This window comes from Scyliorhinus torazame, chromosome 1 (assembly GCF_047496885.1).
Source record: "Scyliorhinus torazame isolate Kashiwa2021f chromosome 1, sScyTor2.1, whole genome shotgun sequence".
NCBI classification, from domain to species: Eukaryota; Metazoa; Chordata; class Chondrichthyes; order Carcharhiniformes; family Scyliorhinidae; genus Scyliorhinus; species Scyliorhinus torazame.
Genome location: NC_092707.1, coordinates 55865101 through 55885933, shown reverse-complemented (window position 1 = coordinate 55885933; position 20833 = coordinate 55865101). Strand labels below are relative to the sequence as shown.

Below are 20833 nucleotides of genomic sequence, written 5' to 3'. Positions count from 1 at the left end.
CTGTTGGTTTTATTACCATTGATATATGCAGGGGAGCAATATTATGGAGCTGGCAGGTAAATCCCCCTTTGTGCAACATTTCCAGGAATGTCTTGATGTCCATTTGTGTTAAATCTTGATGAGCAATGGGATGTCTTTCCTTTTCTATGTTATATTGGTGTTTTTTGATTAATTGGATGTTTGAAACTCATTTGACTGAATCTTTTATTTCGGTTAAAGTGTGTTAAATGAAGTAAATTCTTTTCAAGAATGAAAAGTTAAATATTAGTTGTGCTCAGAGCCTTCTATCTTAGAATACCGCATCATGTTACAAGAAGTTTGAATGAAATAATTCTGATCATGTGAACTTTAATGGCCATTACCAATGCATTAGTTATCTACACTTCACACAACTAGAGCAGTAAATGTTTAGTGGCATTTGAAGGGAAATGGGCTAAATAGGAATATGCAGTAATGGTCGTTGCATGTCGAAGACTTTTAGCTTTTAACAGGCTGGTGAAAGAAAACCAAAATGGTTTTGAATTCAAGTGCCAGGTTACTTTGACCCAGTGTATGTTTGTATGAGTGTGTGCATGTGTTTGAACCTTGCCATCAATAATATGAGTGGTGCCCACTCACTGCTGCTCAAAGTGCCCGATATTGCATTAAATGAACTCTTATAACTGGGGCATAGCTTGCACATCATTAACTGGAGCGGGTGTTACGGCTACCTTCAGCAGCGCTGGTATTTAGTCAGCTAAGATCTTGACCAGCTGCTTGAGGCAATTGTTGCTGGGACTACTCCACCTTTTCAAGTAATTCCTCTGTGTCTGGCTTGAGGCAGTCGTTGCCAGGACTACTCTACCCTTCTGCAAGTAATTCTTGGAAACTCACTTTTGTCTTTCAGAGAATTGGACAGCAAAATAGTGAAGTGTTCTGACTATGATGGTCTTGTTGAACTAGCAACTATCTGTGCACTTTGCAATGATTCTTCTTTGGATTATAATGAGGTACAAATCAAATGTATAATTGCTCATCAGTTTCCCGTGGCTCTGCATATGGGAGCCAAGATCATGTACATGTCGAGCACGGCTGAAAGATTGGAGGGAGGCTGGTACCATGGAGAGAGCAGATGCAAGAAGAAGATGGGTTGTGGGGAAGAGGAGAGGTGCAGGAAGAATGTCTAAAATACACCAGGAAGTGTGGGCGGCACAGTGGCACTGTTGTTAGCACTGTCACCTCAGCGCCAGGGACCCAGGTTCGATTCCAACCTTGGGTGACTTGTGGAATTTGCACATTCTCCCAGTGTCTGCATGAGTTTCCTCTGGGTGCTCTGGTTTCCTCCCAATGTCCATAGATGTGCAGGTTGGGTGGATTAGCCAAGATCAATGAGCGGGGTTACAAGGATAGGGCACGGGTGTGGGCCCAAGTTGAGTGCTCTTTTGGAGGGCCGGTGCAGACTTGCTGGGCCGAAATAGCCTTCTGCATTGTAGGGATCCTATGGGTGGCCATTATCTAATGACTGGGGAGAACTGCACTGCGGCTGGATTCTATTCTTAGGAGAGCAAGGAAATAGTGGATTTTTTTCTGGGAGGGAATTGCAGAGAACAGGTTAAGGTTAGTATTTTGTTCATTTTTACAAAAGTTCATATTTTATGCTTAGTTCATAATTTTGAAGTGCAGATAAGGTAGATACAATCTGGGTGGTGTTTCTGCTATGGCTTGCTGTGTGCAAAGCTGATGATCTCTCAAAATAATGGAGGTGGTGCTGAGATGTGGCTAGTGAAGATTTTCCACCCTTCAAAAGTCTGGCAAAACCTTGGAGAAGCCTGTTCCAGTCAATACTTGAGTTATTCTAGGGTTATGGGCCCAATGTGTCTCTGGTATTTATGACTGAACACTACATCTCACGTAAATTTAAAACATTTCTCTGCAAACTTGGAACACATTTGTGTTGCATTATAATTTAAATTTCCAATCTGCCTTTGGCTTTGACCTTCTGAGAACTGATCACAACTTGTTACATTAACTGTGGGAGATGTGGGAGAAGTATGCTAGTTGCCATGTCTAGTGAAGTCAGAAATTGTACAAAAAAATGTGCATCTGGTGTCAATGCTAACTTTAATTCCCATTTTCAGACTAAAGGAGTGTATGAGAAGGTTGGGGAGGCCACGGAGACTGCCCTCTGTTGCTTGGCTGAAAAAATGAATGTGTTTGACACTGATTTGAAGAATTTATCTAAGATCGAGCGTGCCAATGCTTGCTGTACTGTAAGTTTTTTTTTTAAATTCAGAAGCCATTTGCTTTTATTAAGAAAATATGAAATAGGAAATTCAATTTAAAACATATATATTTTGTTTCTCCAGGTCATCAAGCAATTAATGAAGAAAGAGTTCACTTTGGAGTTCTCTAGAGACAGGAAATCGATGTCTGTGTACTGTTCCCCGAACAAACCCACTCGTTCATCTATTGGCAACAAGATGTTCATTAAGGTAAAACTTCAATACACTTAATTTTGTTCTCCACTGCTGCAGTTCATCTTCTATGCCATCACATTGGAGACAGTGGTGTTATACGTGGGCATATAGGTTGGTGATATTTTCCTGAGTAGTGCCATAAACATTTCACTGAATTCCAACCATTTTTTTTCATAAACATTTTATTGAGGTAATTTTGGTTACCCCCCTCTGTCTGCTGACGATTAATTTCCCCCAAAGAAGTCGACGAACGGTTGTCACCTCCGGGTGAACCGTAACAGTGACCCTCTCGAGGCAAGCTTGATCTTCACCAAACAGAGAAAGGTAGCCATGCCCAATAGCCAGGTCTCCGACTTCGGGGGCTTTGAGTCCATCCAAGCTAATAGTATTCGTCTCTGGGCTACCAGGGAAGCAAAGGCCAGGACATCTGCCTCTTTCTCCTCCTGGATTCACGGGTCTTCTGACACCCCGAAAATCGCCACCTCTGGACTCAGCGCCACCCTTGTTTTTAACACCGTGGCCATCGTCCGCAAACCCCTGCCAAAATTCCCTAAGCTTTGGACATGTCCAAAACATGTGGACATGGTTCGCTGGTCCTCCCGCACATTTTGCGCACCAGTCCTCCAGCCCAAAGAATCTGCTCATCTGGGCCACTGTCATGTGAGCCCAGTGAACAACCTTAAATTGTATCAGGCTGAGCCTGGCACATGTTGTGGGCGTGTTGCCTCTACTCAACGCGCCTGCCCATAGACCATCCTCTATCTCACCTCCCAGCTCCTCCCACTTGCAATTCAGCTGCTCGGTCTGCGTCGCCTCCGACCCCATAAGCTCGTTATAAATGTCCGAGACGCTCCCTTCTCCTACCCATCCTCTGGAAACTACCCTGTCCTGAATCCACCTTAGCGGTAGGAGTGGGAAGGTTGACACCTGTTTACAAAGTAAGTCCTGCACCTGCAGCTACCTAAATTTGTTTCCTCTCTCCAACCCAAACTTTTCCTCCAACGCCCTCCTACTCGGAAAGCTCCCCTCTATGAACATATCCCCCATCCTCTCAATCTCCACTCTCCACCATAACCGGAACCCCCTCAACCATACTCCCGGGGCAACCAATGATTATCACAGATTGGGGCCCAGACCGATGCTCCCCCTGCTCCCACATGCTGCCTCCACTGGCCCCAAACTCTCAGGGCCGCCACCACCACGGGGCCGGTGGAGTACCGAGCGGTGGGCACGGCAGAGGCGCAGTTACCAACGCCCCCAAACTGGTGCCCTTGCATGAAGCCGCCTCCGTACGCACCCATATCGACCCCTCCCCCACCACCCACTTCCTGATCATGGCTACATTAGCCGTCCAGTAATAGTTGCTAAAATTTGACAACGCCAGCCCGCTCTCTCCCCGACTCCGCTCAAGCATTACCTTCCTTACTCGCGGGGTCTTGTCCGCCCAGACGAAGCCCGTGATCACTCTGCTGACCCGCTTAAAAAAGGACCGCGGAATAAAGATGATGAGACACTGAAATACAAATAGGAATCTCGGGAGGACCTTCGCCTTCACAGGTTTGCACCCTCCCAGCCAGAGACACGGAAGCGCCTCCCATCTCTAAAAATCGTCCTTCATTTGGTCCACCAGCCGTGCCAGATTCAATTTATGCAGCCGGTCCCGTTCCCGCGCCACTTGGATGCCTAGGTACCTAAAGCTTCCCTCTACTAACCTAAACGGCAGCTCTCCCAGTAGCCTCTCCTGTCCCCTCGCCTGGACCACAAACATCTCACTCTTTCCCATATTAAGCTTATACCCGAAAACCGGCCAAATTCCCCTAGAGTCCTCATGATTTCTTCCATCCCCTCTATTGGGTCTGAAGCGTACAGAAGCAGGTGCCGCCAGCCGCCGCCACCCCCCCCCCGACCAGTCCTCTCCAGCACCTCGAGACTCTCCGAGCAATTGCCAACGGCTCTATAGCCAGCGCAAACAACAATGGGGTGAGGGTGCATCCCTGTCTCGTCCCCCGGTGCAGTCTAAAATAGTCCGATGTAGTCCTATTCGTCCATACACTTGCCACAGGAGCCTGATACAGTAACCTGACCCAGTCAATAAAGGGAATCCGAACCGTCCCAGTATCTCTCACAGATAGTCTCATTCTACCCGATCAAAAGCCTTTTCTGCATCCATCGCGATCATTACCTCCACCTCCCTACCTTCTGGGGGCATCGTCATGATCACATTTAACAGCCTTCTTACATTGGCCACCAACTGCCTGCCCTCAACAAACCCCGTGTGGTCCTCCCCAATAACGTCCAGAACATAATCCTCGATCCTGGAGGACAAGATTTTGACCAGCAACTTGGCATCTACGTTCAACAGGGAGATCGGCCTGTAGAACCCACACAGCTCCCGGTTCTTGTCCCGCTTAAGCACCAGCAAAATTGTTGCCTGTGACATCGTCGGAGGCAACGCCTCCCCCTTTCCCGTGCCTCATTGAACATCCTCAACAACACTGGCTCCAATATCCCCGAGAACGTTTTATAAAACTCCACTGGGTACCCGTCTGGACCAGGGGCCATACCCGCCTGCATGACCTTCAAGCCCTCCACTATCTCTTCCAGCCCGATTGGGCCCCCAAAGGTGGACGGGGAGCCCTTCTACCCACACCCCGTCCATCTTTGGGGAATTCAGCCCCCCCAAGAAGTGCCTCATCCCCTCCGGCCCGTAGGGGGTTCCAAGCTGTACAGCCTGCTGTAGAAATCCCTAAACGCCTTATTCATCCCTACTGAATCACCAACCAGGTTCCCATCTCCGTCCTTTACTTTCCCTATCTCCCTAGCTACCTCTGTCTTCCGGCTGCTGTGCAAGCATTCTGCTGGCCTTCTCTCCATGTTCATAGATTGCCCCCCTCACCTTTCTCAGCTGCTCCACCGCCCTCCCTGTAGTCAGCAAGCTCAACTCTGCCGTTCCCTTAAAAGCCCTGCCTCTGGGGTCTCCGCATAACTCCTACCAATCTGTAGTATCTCCTTTACCAGTCGGTTCGTCGCTGCCCTGTCCACCTTCTCCCTATGGGCCCGGATTGAGATCAGCTCAACCCTGACCACCGCCTTCAGTGCTTCCCACACAACCGCTGCTGAAATTTCTCCTGTGTCATTGACCTGCAGGTTGCTCTGAATACATTTCCTCAGCCGCTTGCACACCCCTTCATCCGCCTAAATTCCCACATCCAACCTCCAGTGTGGGCGCTGGTTACTGTCTTTACTTAACTGCAGGTCAACCCAGTGCGGAGTATGGTCTGAGATTGTAATCGCCGAGTACCCAGTGTCCTCCACCCCAGCCAGCAAGGCCCTACTCAAAATAAATCAATCAATCCGGGAATACACTTTAACCCTCTAGTCTTTGAATCTAGTCTCGAGTGAAAGACCTGACTGACCCAGCCTTTCCTCAGTCTAACCTTGTCCATTACTCTAAGGTGCATCTCCTGCAACATTACCACACCCGTCTTCAATCCCCTAAGATGCGCGAACACACGTGCCCTTTTGACCGGCCCATTTAACCCTCGAACATTCCAGGTGATCAGCCTAGTTGGGGGGCCCACAGCCCCCTCCCCCGATCAGCCATCCCCTTTTTAGGCCCGCCTCCAGCCCGTGCTCCGCATCTCCACCGCTCCATCCCAACCTCCTCTCTGTCCCTCAGTCCAAGTTCCTCCCTCGTCAGCAGAACATTCGCCCAATCCCTTTACTAAACCAAACATATGCACACACACCCCCCCCACTGCGCTTCCGAGAGCTAGCTCGCCCAGCTAGCTTGGTGGGCCCCATCCCCGGCGGCAGATAGCCCCCGTCCCGTCCCGTCCCCACACACAATTGCCCAACAGAAAAACACCAAGATCAAAACAAGCACACCTCCATCACCCAACAGTGCAAATGAAAACCTTAACTCACTCAACTCTACCGCTGGTTCCAAATTAATGCAAACGGCATCACAAACATCTTCCTTGAAATGCAAAACGAGAAACTTTTTACAAAAAGAAAAAACAAAAACATGAACATTGCAGCCAAGTTCAAAAGTTCTCAATCTATCACGAGCCCTTTCTTTTTCGCAAAGTCCAACGCGTCCTCGGGCAACTTGAAGTAGAAGTGCTGATCCTCATGCGTGACCCAGAGACGGGCTGGTTATAACAGTCCAAACTTCACCTTTTTCTTAAAAAGGATCGACCTGATCTGATTTGAAGCCTGCTCTCCTCCTGGCCACCTCTACACTCGGGTCCTGGTAAACCCGCAGGATGCTATTGTCCCATTTACAGCTCCGTGTCTGCTTGGCCCACTGGAGAATGCGCTCCTTATCCGAGAACGTGTTGAAACTCACCACCATTGCCCGAGAGGGGGCGGGGGGGGGGGGGGGGGGGGGGGGTGTCAGTCGGTCGGGTCTCCCCCATTCGTGGCTTCCTCGCGAGTGCTGAATTCCAACCTTGGTATTGTCTCGGTGACAAGTTGGAGCAGACCTGGCTGAGCCTGTTTTGTGTTCACAACCATTACCTCCTATCAATGATTAACTTCAAATGGGTTGAATTAACGTTGAGCAGGCTAAGGATTGAGTTTACCAAACCCACGCTCTTGAATTGGTTTGATGGCCTACGGCCGTAGAAGTCTGAAAACTCCCGATGTCGTCTGAATTGGTTTGATGAAACATCCATAATCAGAGTGCAGACTCCCAAAGTACCATCGAGAATGGTGGGACCTATGCGATCAAGATGTGATAAAGATCTGTAACTATGTTTTGCTTTATTTCAATAGGGTGCCCCTGAGGGTGTGGTTGATAGATGCACGCATATCCGTGTCGGAACCAATAAAGTACCCCTCTCGCCATCCGTCAAGGAGAAGATTTTGACTGTTATCAAAGAATGGGGTACTGGGAGGGACACACTGCGCTGCTTGGCATTGGCTACACACGATAATCCTATCAAAAAAGAAGATATGAATCTAGAAGAAGCATCAAACTTCATTAGTTATGAGGTTAGTAATTGGCACAAGAAAATGTTGTAATATGTTAATGTAAACTTTACACGGGTAACTACTGTTAAGTAAATGCTGTCCATTTTATGCATAATGGAATGGCAGTCAAATGTATCCTAGTTAGAACATGAGGGATAGTCCACTTTGTAACGCACGCTTTCTCTCACCATTTTCAAGCATTCAATAGTACTTGTTCCAGGCATTCCTGAAAGAATTCTAACATTCACCCCTCTCCCTTTTTTAACATGACATTGTGCTATTTGTTGGGGTCTGAGAATCTATGTGCTTCATTTACTAAATGGAATAAGGCTAGCATGTGAAATATGGTTTACTCGGCTCTAGTTTTGATCTCAATGGAATGGTTGGGAGGTATAATGGACAGCTGTCATATTTGCAATGCATTAGTATCTGGAAGTTTTGCTGGATCTCAACTTTAGCCTGACAACAATAGGCCTTTGGAATAACACTGGAAAGGCACTTAGCAATTATTGAAGGGAGATGAGAAAAAACAAAGTCCACAAACAGATTGTGCTTGTATAATATATGTCTCAACAATTCTCCAATTGCTCCGATTTCCCAGCCACACAAAGGACAAGCTCTCTGGCCCATGTGCGTACTCCAGGATCAAGCTGCATGATAGATTTATAGCAAGAAAATTAACTGATGTATGGAGGAAGGGCTCTGGCTGGCTGGCCTGTATCATTAAGCATGCTGGAGAGGAGGTGATGTCAACCTTGATGTCAGCACAAAACCTTAAAATATTTGGAAACATGTCCTTGGGTTTGGATGCTTAGAATATCTAGGTGACATGCAACACATTGTGTTTCAAGAGTAGCCGTCCATAACTTTTAAAGTAGGTGTCGATTGCAGAATTAATTAGGAAAGTCTTGAGAGTTTGTGACAAGAGAGTATGTGGACTGGTTATGAAGATTACTTGTGCTACCAAGTGAAAAACAGCAGCTACTTAAACTCTGTACTCTGAACAACCATCCACCAAGTGACTCTTGGACAGGCACGTGGACAGCAGTAAATTGAAGGGGTGTGGGTTAGGTTGATCTTCGATTAGGATAAATGGTCGACACAACATCGTGGGCCCAAGGGCCTGTACTGTGCTGGACTGTTCTCTGTTCTATATGCCAGTGTGTGTTATGGTCTTGACGGTGATGGGTACATTTTATAGTAAGATGTGTTGCTCACTGGACCACCTTTAAGGAATTCCTGGTATCTTATGCCAACTTGGCAAAATCTCAAATCTGCACTTAAACTAATAATCATCTTCCTTGGGTCGATGGGATGAAAAATGAAACGGTCTCTTTGAAGTTATGGTTCCATGGTAATGAACCGAGCAATAAAGTTGGAACTGTTCAGTTTGGCAGAACTGTACTGCTCAAGGATATTGCTGTTGATTAATTAAAGATCCATCATTTGTGGCTGGGGCTCTTCCATTCAACTCTAGGTAGCAATACAAAAGAATCAGTTAAAACATTTTGAATTGTTATTGATCTATTTTGGAATATCAACTTCCAATGTCCACCATTACCCTCCTCAAACACTGCTTCAAATCACTACACTGATGGTATTTGAGTGTTCCTTGCTAGGTAAGCATTGGACCGTTTAACAGTGCCCCATTCTGATAAACAGTCTGGTCTTGGTTGCTTAGATTCCAGGACTATGGGTCACATTTAGGGATCCAAACACTTGGCTTTTGCCAACCGAAATTTCCTGGGTCAGCATTAATGTTATTTAAAAATTCATTTATGGGATGTGGTCGTCGCTGATTAGGCCAGCATTTATTGTCCATTCCTAGTTGCCCTTCAGAAGATGGTGGTGAGTTGCCTACTTGAACCGCTGCAGTCCTTGAGATGTAGGTACTCCCACTGTGCTGTTGGGGAGAAAATTCCAGGATGTTGCCCCAGAGACAGTGAAGGAACAGCGATATATTTCCAGGGGGGGGCGGGGGGGGGGGGGGGGGGGACACACAATCAAGCAGGCTGCTTTATCCTGGATGGTGTTGAGCTTCTTGAGTGTTGGTGGAGCTGCAGTCATCCAGACAAGTGGAGAGTATTCCATTAAACTCCTGACTTGTGCCTTATAGATGGTGAACAGGCTTTTTCGGGGGGGGGGGGGGGGGGGGGGGGGTGCGTGCGCGCAGAGACGGGACCTGCCCTGGTAGCCACAGTATTAATGTGGATAGTCCAGTTCAGTACCTGATCAATGGTAACCCCCAGGATGTTAATGATGGGGGATTCAGCAAGGGTAATGTATTATCACCCTATTGGGAAAGAAAGTGTAATCCATATTGAACAATTCGAATTTCTACTTGTATAGCTTTCTTCGTTTGGTTTGCGTATGGTTATGGATTTCTGTGTGCCAGACATCTCTAACCAGATAAAACACTGGTGGATTTCACCGTGTTAATTTCAGCAAAGTGGTGTACAGTACACGGTTTTACATGCCGATGTCTGTCGGGCTGAATGTTTTCCATAGTAACTTTTTAACCTTTGCCTTTGATACTTTGTAAAATTCTCGTTTTATGTATAACAGATTTGAAATGTTGGGTAATTAAACCATTTTGTATCTGGTGAATGAATGCATTTCAATTGAATCATAGAATAGTTAGCAGTTTGCGGCGACTCACGAAGAGCTAATTTCCCCACATTTTCATTGTTGCAAAATTACTCATTTCATACTTGGTCATATTATTTTAACTGATCTTGGCAAAGGAAGTTATTAAAGCAGGGGAAGTAATTCGGAACTGCAGTTACACTCTGGGCATGAGAAAATTCATCCAGGGCTCCTACTTCTGATTAATGATTGGTAACTCCAACTCAAGAGCCAGCTGGCATGCATGAACAGACAGCACTCATCAGTCTTCACAGTGGAAGACACCATTGGGATACCAGAGCTTCAGGAGAATCAGCGGGCAGAGGTGAGTGCAGTGGCCATCACTAAGGAGAAGGTTCTGGGGAAACTGAAAGGTCTGAAGTTGGACAAATCACCTCGACCGGATGGACTACACCCCAAGGTTCTAAAAGAGATAGCTGAGGAGATTGTGGAGACATTGGTGGCGATCTTTCAGGAATCACTGGAGGCAGGATGGGTCCCAGAGGACTGGAAAGTGGCTAATGTAACACCGCTGTTTAAGAAGGGAGGGAGGCAGAAGATAGTAAATTATAGGCCGGTTAGCCTGACTTGAGCCATTGATAAGATTTTAAGAGTCCATTATTAAAGATGAGATTGCGGAGTATTTAAAAGTGCATGATAAAATAGGACTGAGTCAGCACGGGCTTCATCAAGGGGAGGTCATGTCTGACAAATCTGGGCAGCACGGTGGCACAGTGGGTTAGCCCTGCTGCCTCACGACGCTGAGGTCCCAGGTTCGATCCCGGCTCTGGGTCACTGTCCGTGTGGAGTTTGCACATTCTCCCCATGTTTGCGTGGGTTTCACCCCTACAACGCAAAGATATGCAGGCTAGGTGGATTGGCCACGCTAAATTGCCCCTTAATTGGAAAAAATGAATTGGGTACTCTAAATTTATTTTTTTTAAATGTCTGACAAATCTGTTACAGCTCTTTGAGGAGGTAACAAGGAAGTTACACAAAGGAGAACCAGTGAACGTGATCTATTTAGATTTACAGAAGTCCTTTGACAAGGTGCCGTATAGGAGGCTGTTAAATAGGTTTAAGAGCCCATGGTGTTAAGGGTAAGATACTGGCATGGATAAAGGATTGGCTGACTGGCAGAAGGCAGAGAGTGGGGATAAAGGAGTCTTTTTCAGGATGGCAGCCGGTGACTAATGGTGTGCCTCGGGTGGTTGTGCTGGGACCACAATTTTTCACAATATACATTTAATGATCTGGAAGAAAGAACTGAAGGCACTGCTGCTCTAAGTTTGCAGATGATACAAAGATCTGTGGAAGGACAGGTAGTATTGAGGAAGCAGGGGGCCTGCAGAAGGACTTGGGCAGGCTAGGAGAGTGGGCAAAGAAGTGGCAGATGGAATACAATGTGGAAAAATGTGAGGTTATGCACTTTGGAAGGAGGAATGTAGGCATAGATTATTTTCTAACTGGGGAAATGCTCAGGAAATCAGAAGCACAAAGGGACTTGGAAGTCCATACTCCCGATTCTCTTAAGGTTAACGTGCAGGTTCAGTTGGCAGTTAGGAAGGCAAATGCAATGTTAGCATTCATGTCAAGAGGGCTAGAATACAACACCAAGGATGTACTTCTGAGGCTAAATAAGGCTCTGGTCAGACCCCATTTGGAGTATTGTGAGCAGTTTTGAGCCCCATATCTAAGGAAGGATGTGCTGGCCTTGGAAAGAATCCAGGAGGTTCACCAGAATGATCCCCAGAATGAAGAGCTTGTCGTGTGAGCAACGGTTGAAGACGTGGGGTTTGTACTCGTTGGGAGTTCAGCAGGATGAGGTGGGATCTTATTGAAACTTACAGGATACTGCGAGGCCTGGGTAGAAAGGATGTTTCCACTTGTAGGAACAACTAGAATCAGAGGACACAATCTCAGACTAAAGGGACGATCCTTTAAAACGGAGAGGAGGAGGAATTTGTTCAGCCAGAGTTTGATGAATTTGTGGAATTCTTTGCCGCAGAAGGCTGTGAACATAAAACATACAGCGCAGAAGGAGGCCATTCGGCCCATCTAGTCTGCACCGACCCACTTAAGCCCTCACTCCCAACCTATCCCTGTAACCCAATAACCCCACCGAACTTTTTTTTGGTCACTGAGGGCAATTTATCATGGTCAATCCACCTAACCTGCACATCTTTAGACTTTGGGTGGAAACCGGAGCACCTGGAGGAAACCCACGGAGACATGGGGAGAACGTGCAGACTCCGCATAGACAGTGACCCAGCGGGGATTCGAACCTGGGACCCTGGTGCTGTGAAGCCACAGTGCTAGCCACTTGTGCTACCATGCTGTGGAGGCCATATTATTAGTGTCTTTAAGGCGGAGATAAATAGGTTCTTCAAGCTCAGGCGTTATTGGGGGGGGGGGGAGGCAAGGCAGGAGAAGGGGATGAGAAAGATATCAGCCATGATTGAATGGCGGAGCAGACTCAATGGGCCAAATTGCCTAATTGTACTCCTATGTGTTACAGTCTTATCAAACAACATTCTGCAGGACAGAATAATATTATTGCTTGAGACTTCTTGGTGATTTTTATTTAATGGTGTAGCCCTGTCAGACAAGTTCAACAATGTTTCTGCATTAAGCTAGGATTTTGGGCTAGAAGCGGTTTGGGAATCCAGTTGGCCTCAATATGCCTACAAATAGGAGTTAAAGTACATTTATAAAAAATTCCCTTTGTTTGGATACCATAAAGCTCCTAATGTATTAATATGTGTTGGTAATTTCTGGAGAAATGTTGCAGAATGTTTTTTTAAAAATGACAACACTGTCTCCCATTCCAGGTTGGCCTGACGTTTGTGGGCTGTGTTGGTATGCTTGATCCACCACGAACGGAGGTAGCTGCTTCAATCAAGATGTGTAGATATGCTGGCATCCGTGTAATCATGATCACTGGCGATAATAAAGGCACCGCTGTAGCCATTTGCCGTCGAATTGGTATCTTTGGAGAACAGGAAGATGTCAGTAAAAAAGCTTTCACTGGACGTGAATTTGATGAACTAGCCCCAGCAGAACAGAGAGATGCTTGCTTGACTGCTCGCTGCTTTGCCCGTGTAGAACCATCCCACAAGTCTAAGATTGTGGAGTTTTTGCAAGCATTCGATGAAATCACAGCCATGGTAGGAACACGTACTTCATGCTCTAATCATTCTTGCGTTAATTATTTTAATTTGGGTTTTTCTGAAATGCTTTTGGGAGCTCTGGCAAATATGACTCCTGCTCTGGTTCCATGGGTCATTGTTTTCTTTGTTGTAAATAACTTATCTGCCTTCATGATTTGGAGAGTTAATTTTAAACAAGTTTACTAGACTCGCCACAATTGATATTTTTCCCATTAAACTGCAAGTTATTTTGCATTATCATGAAAATTAAGTATTGCTCTTCCTCCATCCCTTAAATATGCACTGCTGAGGAGGATCGGCCCTTTTAACACAAAGTGGCTTTCGGCAAAATAATACATTTTGTATACCCGTTTAGTGTATAAGATGTGGTGGCTATTTCCGAGTGATGTGTCAACGCATGTACTCTATTAATGTGTTGACATTATTAGTTCATGGGCATCTTGATGACTCGGCTAGTTAGTGCATGAGCCTCAAAGACCAGGTGAATCCTTGGTCTGTGTGATTAGCATGTCACAGTGCCGGTGCTGCTGTTGCCCCCGGGGGGGGGGGGGGGGGGGCGCAGTAGTGGGGAGGGAGAGGGAGGGAAGAGAGAGAATTGGGTATTCTAAAACAATTTTTTTAAGTGTAATGTATTGCTACATCAGTTTCCTGGAACATATTTTGGGGCCACTGGCCACTGAAATAACAGCTTTCTCTAGCACTGATGTGTGAATAAGGCCTTCTATCGAAAGGAAACTTTTAACATCTGATTGCTAGCTTCCATGAAGCTGGTTCTAAACCTGCTGCCTCAGTGTTAAACTAGTGTTATGGATTGATTATCCATTATTTGGATTCGTAATCCAGAGGCCCAGGCTAAAGCTCTGGGGTCCCAGGTTTGAATCCCACCATTCCAGATGGAGAAATTTGAATTCAATAAAAATCCGGCATTAAAAGTCTAATGACCATAAAGCATTGTCGATTGTCGTAAAAACCCATCTGTTTCACTAATGTACTTCAGGGAAGGAAATCTGCCAACTATACATGGCCTGGCCTTCATGTGACTCCAGATCCACACAGCGATGTGGTTGACTATTAACTGCCCCCCCACTGAAATGGCCGAGCAAGCCACTCAGTTCGAGGGCAATTAGGGATAGTCAACAAATGCTGGCACAGCCAGCGTCACCCACAGCCCAAAGAATGAATTAAAAAAACATCTAATTTTAATATATCTCCGATTAAATCTTCTATATCTTAAAATCTGGTATCAGTCCGATACAACTGGCAAAGGAAGAAACTTGAGAACCAACGTAGGTGGAGAAGGTAGTGAAAAAGGTATACGGCATGTTTGCCTTCATCAACCGGGAAATTATAAAAATTGGCACGTCATGCTGCAGCTTGTTTTTGAAAACTCACCACTATTCTTAGAAGTCCCCCTATACCAAAAAGGGCCGACATTCTAAATGGTGATCAGGGATTCTCACTCCCCCGACTCCGATACAGGCTTCAGTGGGTGCTATTCAGGTCAAACTATGTTTTCAAGTTATCCCCCGGTATAACCCATACCTTCACCGACGATTTCATCTACTTACCACTTAGTAGCATCGATCCTGGGTCCCGCATTGCTAAGTAAGTAAAGTAGACTTTGGAATAACCACTATTTCAGGTTAAATTGTTATTTTATTATTATATTTTTTCTTTTAAAAGCTGCAATTACTGTCTTTAAAGAAAGGTAACAAGATCTTGCTTCTGGATCCTTCTGGTTGGTTGAAGGGACCTTCAGGCCCAACTTGACAATCAATCTTTTAAAAATCTGGTCTTCTTATAGATGTATTCGCTGGTTAGCTCGGTTGCTGTGTCCTATCCTTCCCATGTACTGAGCTGTGAGAGCTGACTCTGCTGGCTATCTCTGAGCTGACTCTTTAAATTCTAGCCTTCCTCAGATGTATTAGCTATTTTAGCTCGGCTGCTATGTCTTATCTTTCCCATGACCGAGCTGACCTGTAATCTGACTCTGCTTGCTTCTCTTGTTCCTTCTCTGCTTCTGAGTTCTGGTTCTCGTAGTTCCTGCCCTGGTCTCTGGGTTTATATATTTTTCTAACAGTTATCTAGTTTTTATGACTTTATTGTAAAATAACTTATTTCACTTTGATTGTAAAAAGTATCTTTGATCTAAACATTCTAATCCAACTAAGTATTCATTTTGACATGACTTCATCTCATAGATCTGATTACATTGTGTCCATTGTGATGTTCATATTGCTTTGACTTCAAGAGGTGTTACCTTTAATTCCTATCATTTCTATAGTTTTATTTTCCAATTGTGTCCTCAGCTCATAATTTTGACTTTGATTTTGGCTTTGAATTATGTTTCTCGTAGACTGATCGTCTCCAGTTTTCTTTAATTTACCTGGTATTAGCACATTTTCACACCTAGAATTATCACCAAATTCAACTGAACCTCATCCATTCTTTTCCAGCTGCTCACTAAGATAGTTACTTTCAATGGAGGTGTGAGCCATTGGTTTTGGCTTAATTCAAAATCCTGTTTGTCTTGTTTGCTAAGCCTGCTTGACCGAGGATATCTGCATTTTACAATCCTTCCCTGGCAGCTGCTGTTAACCCTTCATGGGATCTTTCCCTACATTCTCTCATGTTTCTCTCAGACCAGATATTGCCAGACTTCCATGTTTCAAATGACACATCTTTCCATATTTTCAATAGCAAGCTGTATAGAACCTTAGTTAGACCACACTTGGAAGATAGTGTTCAATTCTGGTTGCCACACTACCAGAAGGATGTGGAGGCTTTGGTGAGGGTGTAGAAGAGGTTTACCAGGATGTGGCCTGGTATGGAGAGCATTAGATGTGAGGATAGGTTGGATAAACTCGGTTTCTTTTCACTGGAACGACAGAGGTTGAGGGGCAACCTGATAGAAGTCTACAATATTATGGGGCATGGACAGAGTGGATAGTCAGAAACCTTTTCCCAGAGTGGAGGGGTCAATTACTAGGGGACATAAGTTTATGGTGCGAGGGGCAAAGTTGAGGAGATATGAGAGGGAAGTGTTTTTACACTGAGGTTAGTGCGTGCCTGGAACGCGCTGCTGGTGGTGGAAGCAGTTACGATAGTAACGTTTAAGTCTTGAAAAATATATGAATAGAGAGATATGGACCTCGGGAGTGTAGAAGGTTTTAGGTTAGACGAGCAGCACGGTCAGCGCAGGCCTTGGAGGGCTGAAGGGCCTGTACGTTTCTTTGTTCTTTGTTAATTTCTCCTTGCCCATCTCCTCTTGTCATTGTATCCGATTTAATTTAAAATTTAGGTTAAGCTTGTACCTTGTATTTCTGAAGAGGTAAATAATAGAGGGCAAGTTGGTCATTTCAGAGGAAGAGATTTGTGTAACCATGACACCTAATTTGAAGGGCCAAAGCTACTCCACTTCGACAGGTATTTCTCGGATGCTCATGTCCTTCAGAGTCACACTAGCAAACTGTTCAGTCAATTTCCAGCCACAATAGTTAACATCTAGTCAGGGAGTCACTTTCAATTGACTGCTGCTAAAAATGTTGTTGTAATACTAGGTTTAAGATTCAGTGATCAAATTTATTGTACATTGGTAAATAATTCTTTACTTGTTAGAGAATTGTTTACATTGTCATAAAACATCTCTGGCCGAACTGAAATAAAGGCAATAATGCCTGATTTATTTCAAAATCCTGTTTGCTCAGATATTTTGCTCCATTTTGGCTTTTGCAGCACTTAAACCCTACAGGAGCTGCCTTCAAACAATCAATCATATTTGCCTTTTAGATGCTTCCTTGAAACTTTCAAGCAGTTAATGTTGCATATTATTGTGAAACAAAATATTTCCTGAACTCAACCATTTTCAAGTACCAAGTATGGTTGTCACCTAGTATTTTTTTTTCCTGGCCTTTAGACTGGTGATGGTGTGAATGATGCTCCTGCCCTAAAGAAGGCAGAAATTGGAATTGCCATGGGATCTGGTACTGCTGTGGCAAAATCTGCCTCTGAAATGGTTCTGGCTGACGACAACTTCTCCACAATTGTAGCTGCAGTGGAGGAAGGCCGTGCTATCTATAACAACATGAAACAATTTATTCGCTACCTCATCTCTTCCAATGTCGGAGAAGTAGTCTGGTAAGTAAGAGGCCCGGTTACATGCAGTCATTCCCAGTTCTGATTAGTATTCCTTCCATGAGGAAAATGTTACATTGAAAAGCAATAGTTCAGTTGAGAGAGATACAAGGGCAGCATGGCAGCATAGTAGTTAGCACAATTGCTTCACAGCTCCAGGGTCCCAGGTTCGATTCCCAGCTTGGGTCACTGTCTGTGCGGAGTCTGCACGTTCTCCCCATGTGTGCATGGGTTTCCTCTGGGTGCTCCGGTTTCCTCCCACAGTCAAAAGATGTGCAGATTAGGTGGATTGCCCATGATAAATTGCCCTTCATGTCCAAAATTGGCCTTTGTATTGGGTGGGGTTACTGGGTTATGGGGATAGGGTGGAGGTGTGGGCTTCGGTAGGGTGCTCTTTCCAAGAGCCGGTGCAGACTCGGTGGACTGAATGGCCTCCTTCTGCACTGTAACTTCTATTTAAAAAAAATTAAATAAAAAATTATATATGTCTTTCGCCTCATTGACCAGGTCCTGCTTGAGATTCTATTGTTAAAACTCAAAATGCCTGGTAAAACAAAATGAGTAGTAGTGATTTACCCAAGGGCAGTTCCTCTGCTAATTTCTGCACACCTTAAGGTCTTGTTCTTTTCCCTTCAGTTCTTAAGGAGTCTCCTGTACCTACTTAGCATCAGTACTCCAAAATGAGCTCTCCCATTGGAATGTCTCCACTTGAACTGGGCTGGGACCAGTGTCATGACAATTGTATAACTAGGACTGTGGACGAGGCTTGGGGGCGAGATCCAAAGAAAAAGGTCAAGGCATCAGAACAGTCTAGCGATGTGGTTAAAGATAAGCAGAGTGGGACAGGAAGGGTCAGTTTTAACAAAAAAATGTACATTGATGAATGAAGTAATTGCAGAGAATCAAGGTTATTTAAAAAAAAAAAGAAATTAAATATTTATCTGAATGCATGAATTATCTGCAATAATGTAGATTAGCTAATGGCACATTTCAGAAAGGAAGGATGGCAAAGGAGGAGGGGTAAAGAATGACATGAGGACATTAGTGATCGAGGATCTGACCTAAAATGATCATTTGTAGAATCCGTATGGGTGGAAATTAGCAAGAGGCAGAAAACACTGGTGGGAAGTAGTTTATAGACCCTAATAATTATACTGTTCAGATGAGCATTAAACAAGACTTTATTCGAGCTTGTAACAAAGGAAATGTAATAATTGTGGAAAACTTGATTGGTGAGAGTTATCTAGAAGAGGGCAGCACGGTATCCAGTGGCTAGCACAGTTTTATCACAGCTCCAGGGTCCCAAGTTCAATTCCCGGCTTGGGTCACTGTCTATGCGGAGTCTGCATGTTCTCCCCTTGTCTGCGTGGGTTTCCTCCGGTTCCCTCCCACAGCCCAAAGATGTGCAGATTAAGTGGATTGGCCAAGCTAAATTGCCCTTCGTGTCCAGAAAGGTTGGGAAGGGTTACTGGGTTATGGGGATAGGGTGGAGGTGTGGGCTTGGGTAGGGTGCTCTTTCCAAGGGCTGGTGTAGACTCGATGGGCCGAATGGCCTCCTTCTGCACTGTAAATTCTATGTAGAATATTTTCATGCCAGTTTCTTGTATCAGCACACTATGGAACGGACTAGGAATAAAGCTATTTTGGAACATCCCTGTTAAGAAGGGCGAGAGGCAGAAGATGGAAAATTATAGGCCAGTTACCCTGACTTCGGTCATTGGTAAGACTTTAGAGTCCATTATTAATGATGATGAGATTGTGGATTACTTGAAAGTGCATGACAAAATAGGACTGAGTCAGCACGGCTTCGTCAAGGGGAGGTCATGTTTGACAAATCTGTTAGAATTCTTTGAGGTGGTAACAAGGAAGTTAGGCAAAGGAGAACCAGTGGATGTGACCTATTTAGAATTCCAGAAGACCTTTGACAAGGTGCTGTATAGGAGGCTGTTAAATTTAAGAGCCCATGGTGTTCAGGGTAGATACTGGCATGGATGGAGGATTGGCTGACTGGCAGAAGGCAGAGAGGGGATAAAGGGGTCTTTTTCAGGATGGCAGCTGGTGACTAGTGGCATGCCTTGGGCCGGTGTTGGGACCACAACCTTTTTATTGTATACAATAACGATCTGGAAGAAGGAGCAGAGGGCACTGTTGCTCAGTTTGCAGATGATACAAAGCTATGCAGAGGGACAGGTAGTATTGAGGAAGCAGGGGGGCTGCAGAAGGACTTGGTCAGGCGAGGAGATTGGGCAAGTAAGCGGCAGATGGAGTACAATGTGGCAAAGTGTGAAGTTATGCACTTTGGTAGGAAGAATGGAAGCATAGACTATTTTCTAAATGGGAAAAGGCTCAGGAAATTAGAAGCACAAAGGGACTTAGGAGTCCGAGTTCAAGACTCTCTTCAGATTAACATGCAGGTTCAGTCGGCAGTTGGGAAGGCAAATGCAATGTTAGCATTCATGTTGACAGGGCTAGAATACGAGAGCAGGTATGTCCTTCTGAGGCTGTATAAGGCTGGGGTCACAACCCATTTGGAGAATGGTGAGCAGTTTTGGGCCCCGTATCTAAGTAAGGATGTGTTGGCCTTGGAAAGGACCCAGAGGAGGTTCACAAAAATGTTCCCCGGAATGAAGAGCTTGTCATATGAGGAGCTGTTGAGGACTCTGGGTCTATACTCATTGGAGTTTAGAAGGATGAGGGGGGATCTTATTGAAACTTACAGGATACTGAGAGGCCTATGATGGAAGTGGAGAGGATGTTTCCACTAGTAAGATAAACTAGAACCCGGCCTCAGACTGAAAGGGATGCTTTAAAATTGAGATGAGGAGGAATTTCTTCAGCCAGAGGGTGGTGAATCTGTGGAACTCTGCTGAGGAGACTTTAATTTTTTCTATAGTCTTTGTGAGGTGCTGTCTGTACACCAGGGTATTGTCAAGAGTGACACCTCGATGAATAGGGTGAGGATCATGCTTTAGTCTAATTGCCATCCAGGGTGAAGATTAGTTCCCTCACAGGTGCTGATGTTTTGAAGGTGGAATGTGCGAGAGACTGTTTTACTGGTGCTTGTTTTTGAGCACCAACCCTTGCAGTGGTGTCATTTAGTGTGTCTTCCAGCTTTCAACAAGGAAGGAGCACATGATCAGGCCCTTGCCGTAACCACTTTTATTGAAAATGGTTTTCAATGAAATCTTAAAACGCACAATTTTCCTCAATTGGCCTCACTGCAGCACATGTTAGTGTGACAAATTGGCCTATTTTGTCAACTCCAAACATTACTTCAATGTAAGCCATCCCGATAAGATAAAACATACTTTTTAAAAAAATCATTCTTCAAAGGATGGTAGATTATTTTAAATGTTTACCGGGTTAAGTTGTGGGACCAAACATTATTGAAGACGTTAGAATATGCAGTTGGAATGCTAGAGTTGGAGCATTAAAGTGGCCAACTGGAACATAAATAGTTTTTCCTGATCC

General features: G+C 45.0%; 1 protein-coding gene across 2 annotated transcripts in view; it reads left to right on the top strand.

Annotated features, from left to right (window-relative positions):
- Nucleotides 1-20833, top strand: part of LOC140407870 (sarcoplasmic/endoplasmic reticulum calcium ATPase 2) — a 114791-nt gene that overhangs the window by 68689 nt on the left and 25269 nt on the right. For both annotated transcript variants that reach the window (XR_011939853.1, XM_072495097.1), the window contains exons 10-15: nt 887-989; nt 2118-2249; nt 2346-2471; nt 7236-7454; nt 12890-13225; nt 17145-17365. Coding sequence is in view for 1 of the 2 variants with exons in the window: in XM_072495097.1 (XP_072351198.1) it covers nt 887-989; nt 2118-2249; nt 2346-2471; nt 7236-7454; nt 12890-13225; nt 17145-17365 (1137 nt within the window). In the remaining variant the exon portion in view is untranslated. The remainder of the gene's footprint in view (nt 1-886; nt 990-2117; nt 2250-2345; nt 2472-7235; nt 7455-12889; nt 13226-17144; nt 17366-20833) is intronic.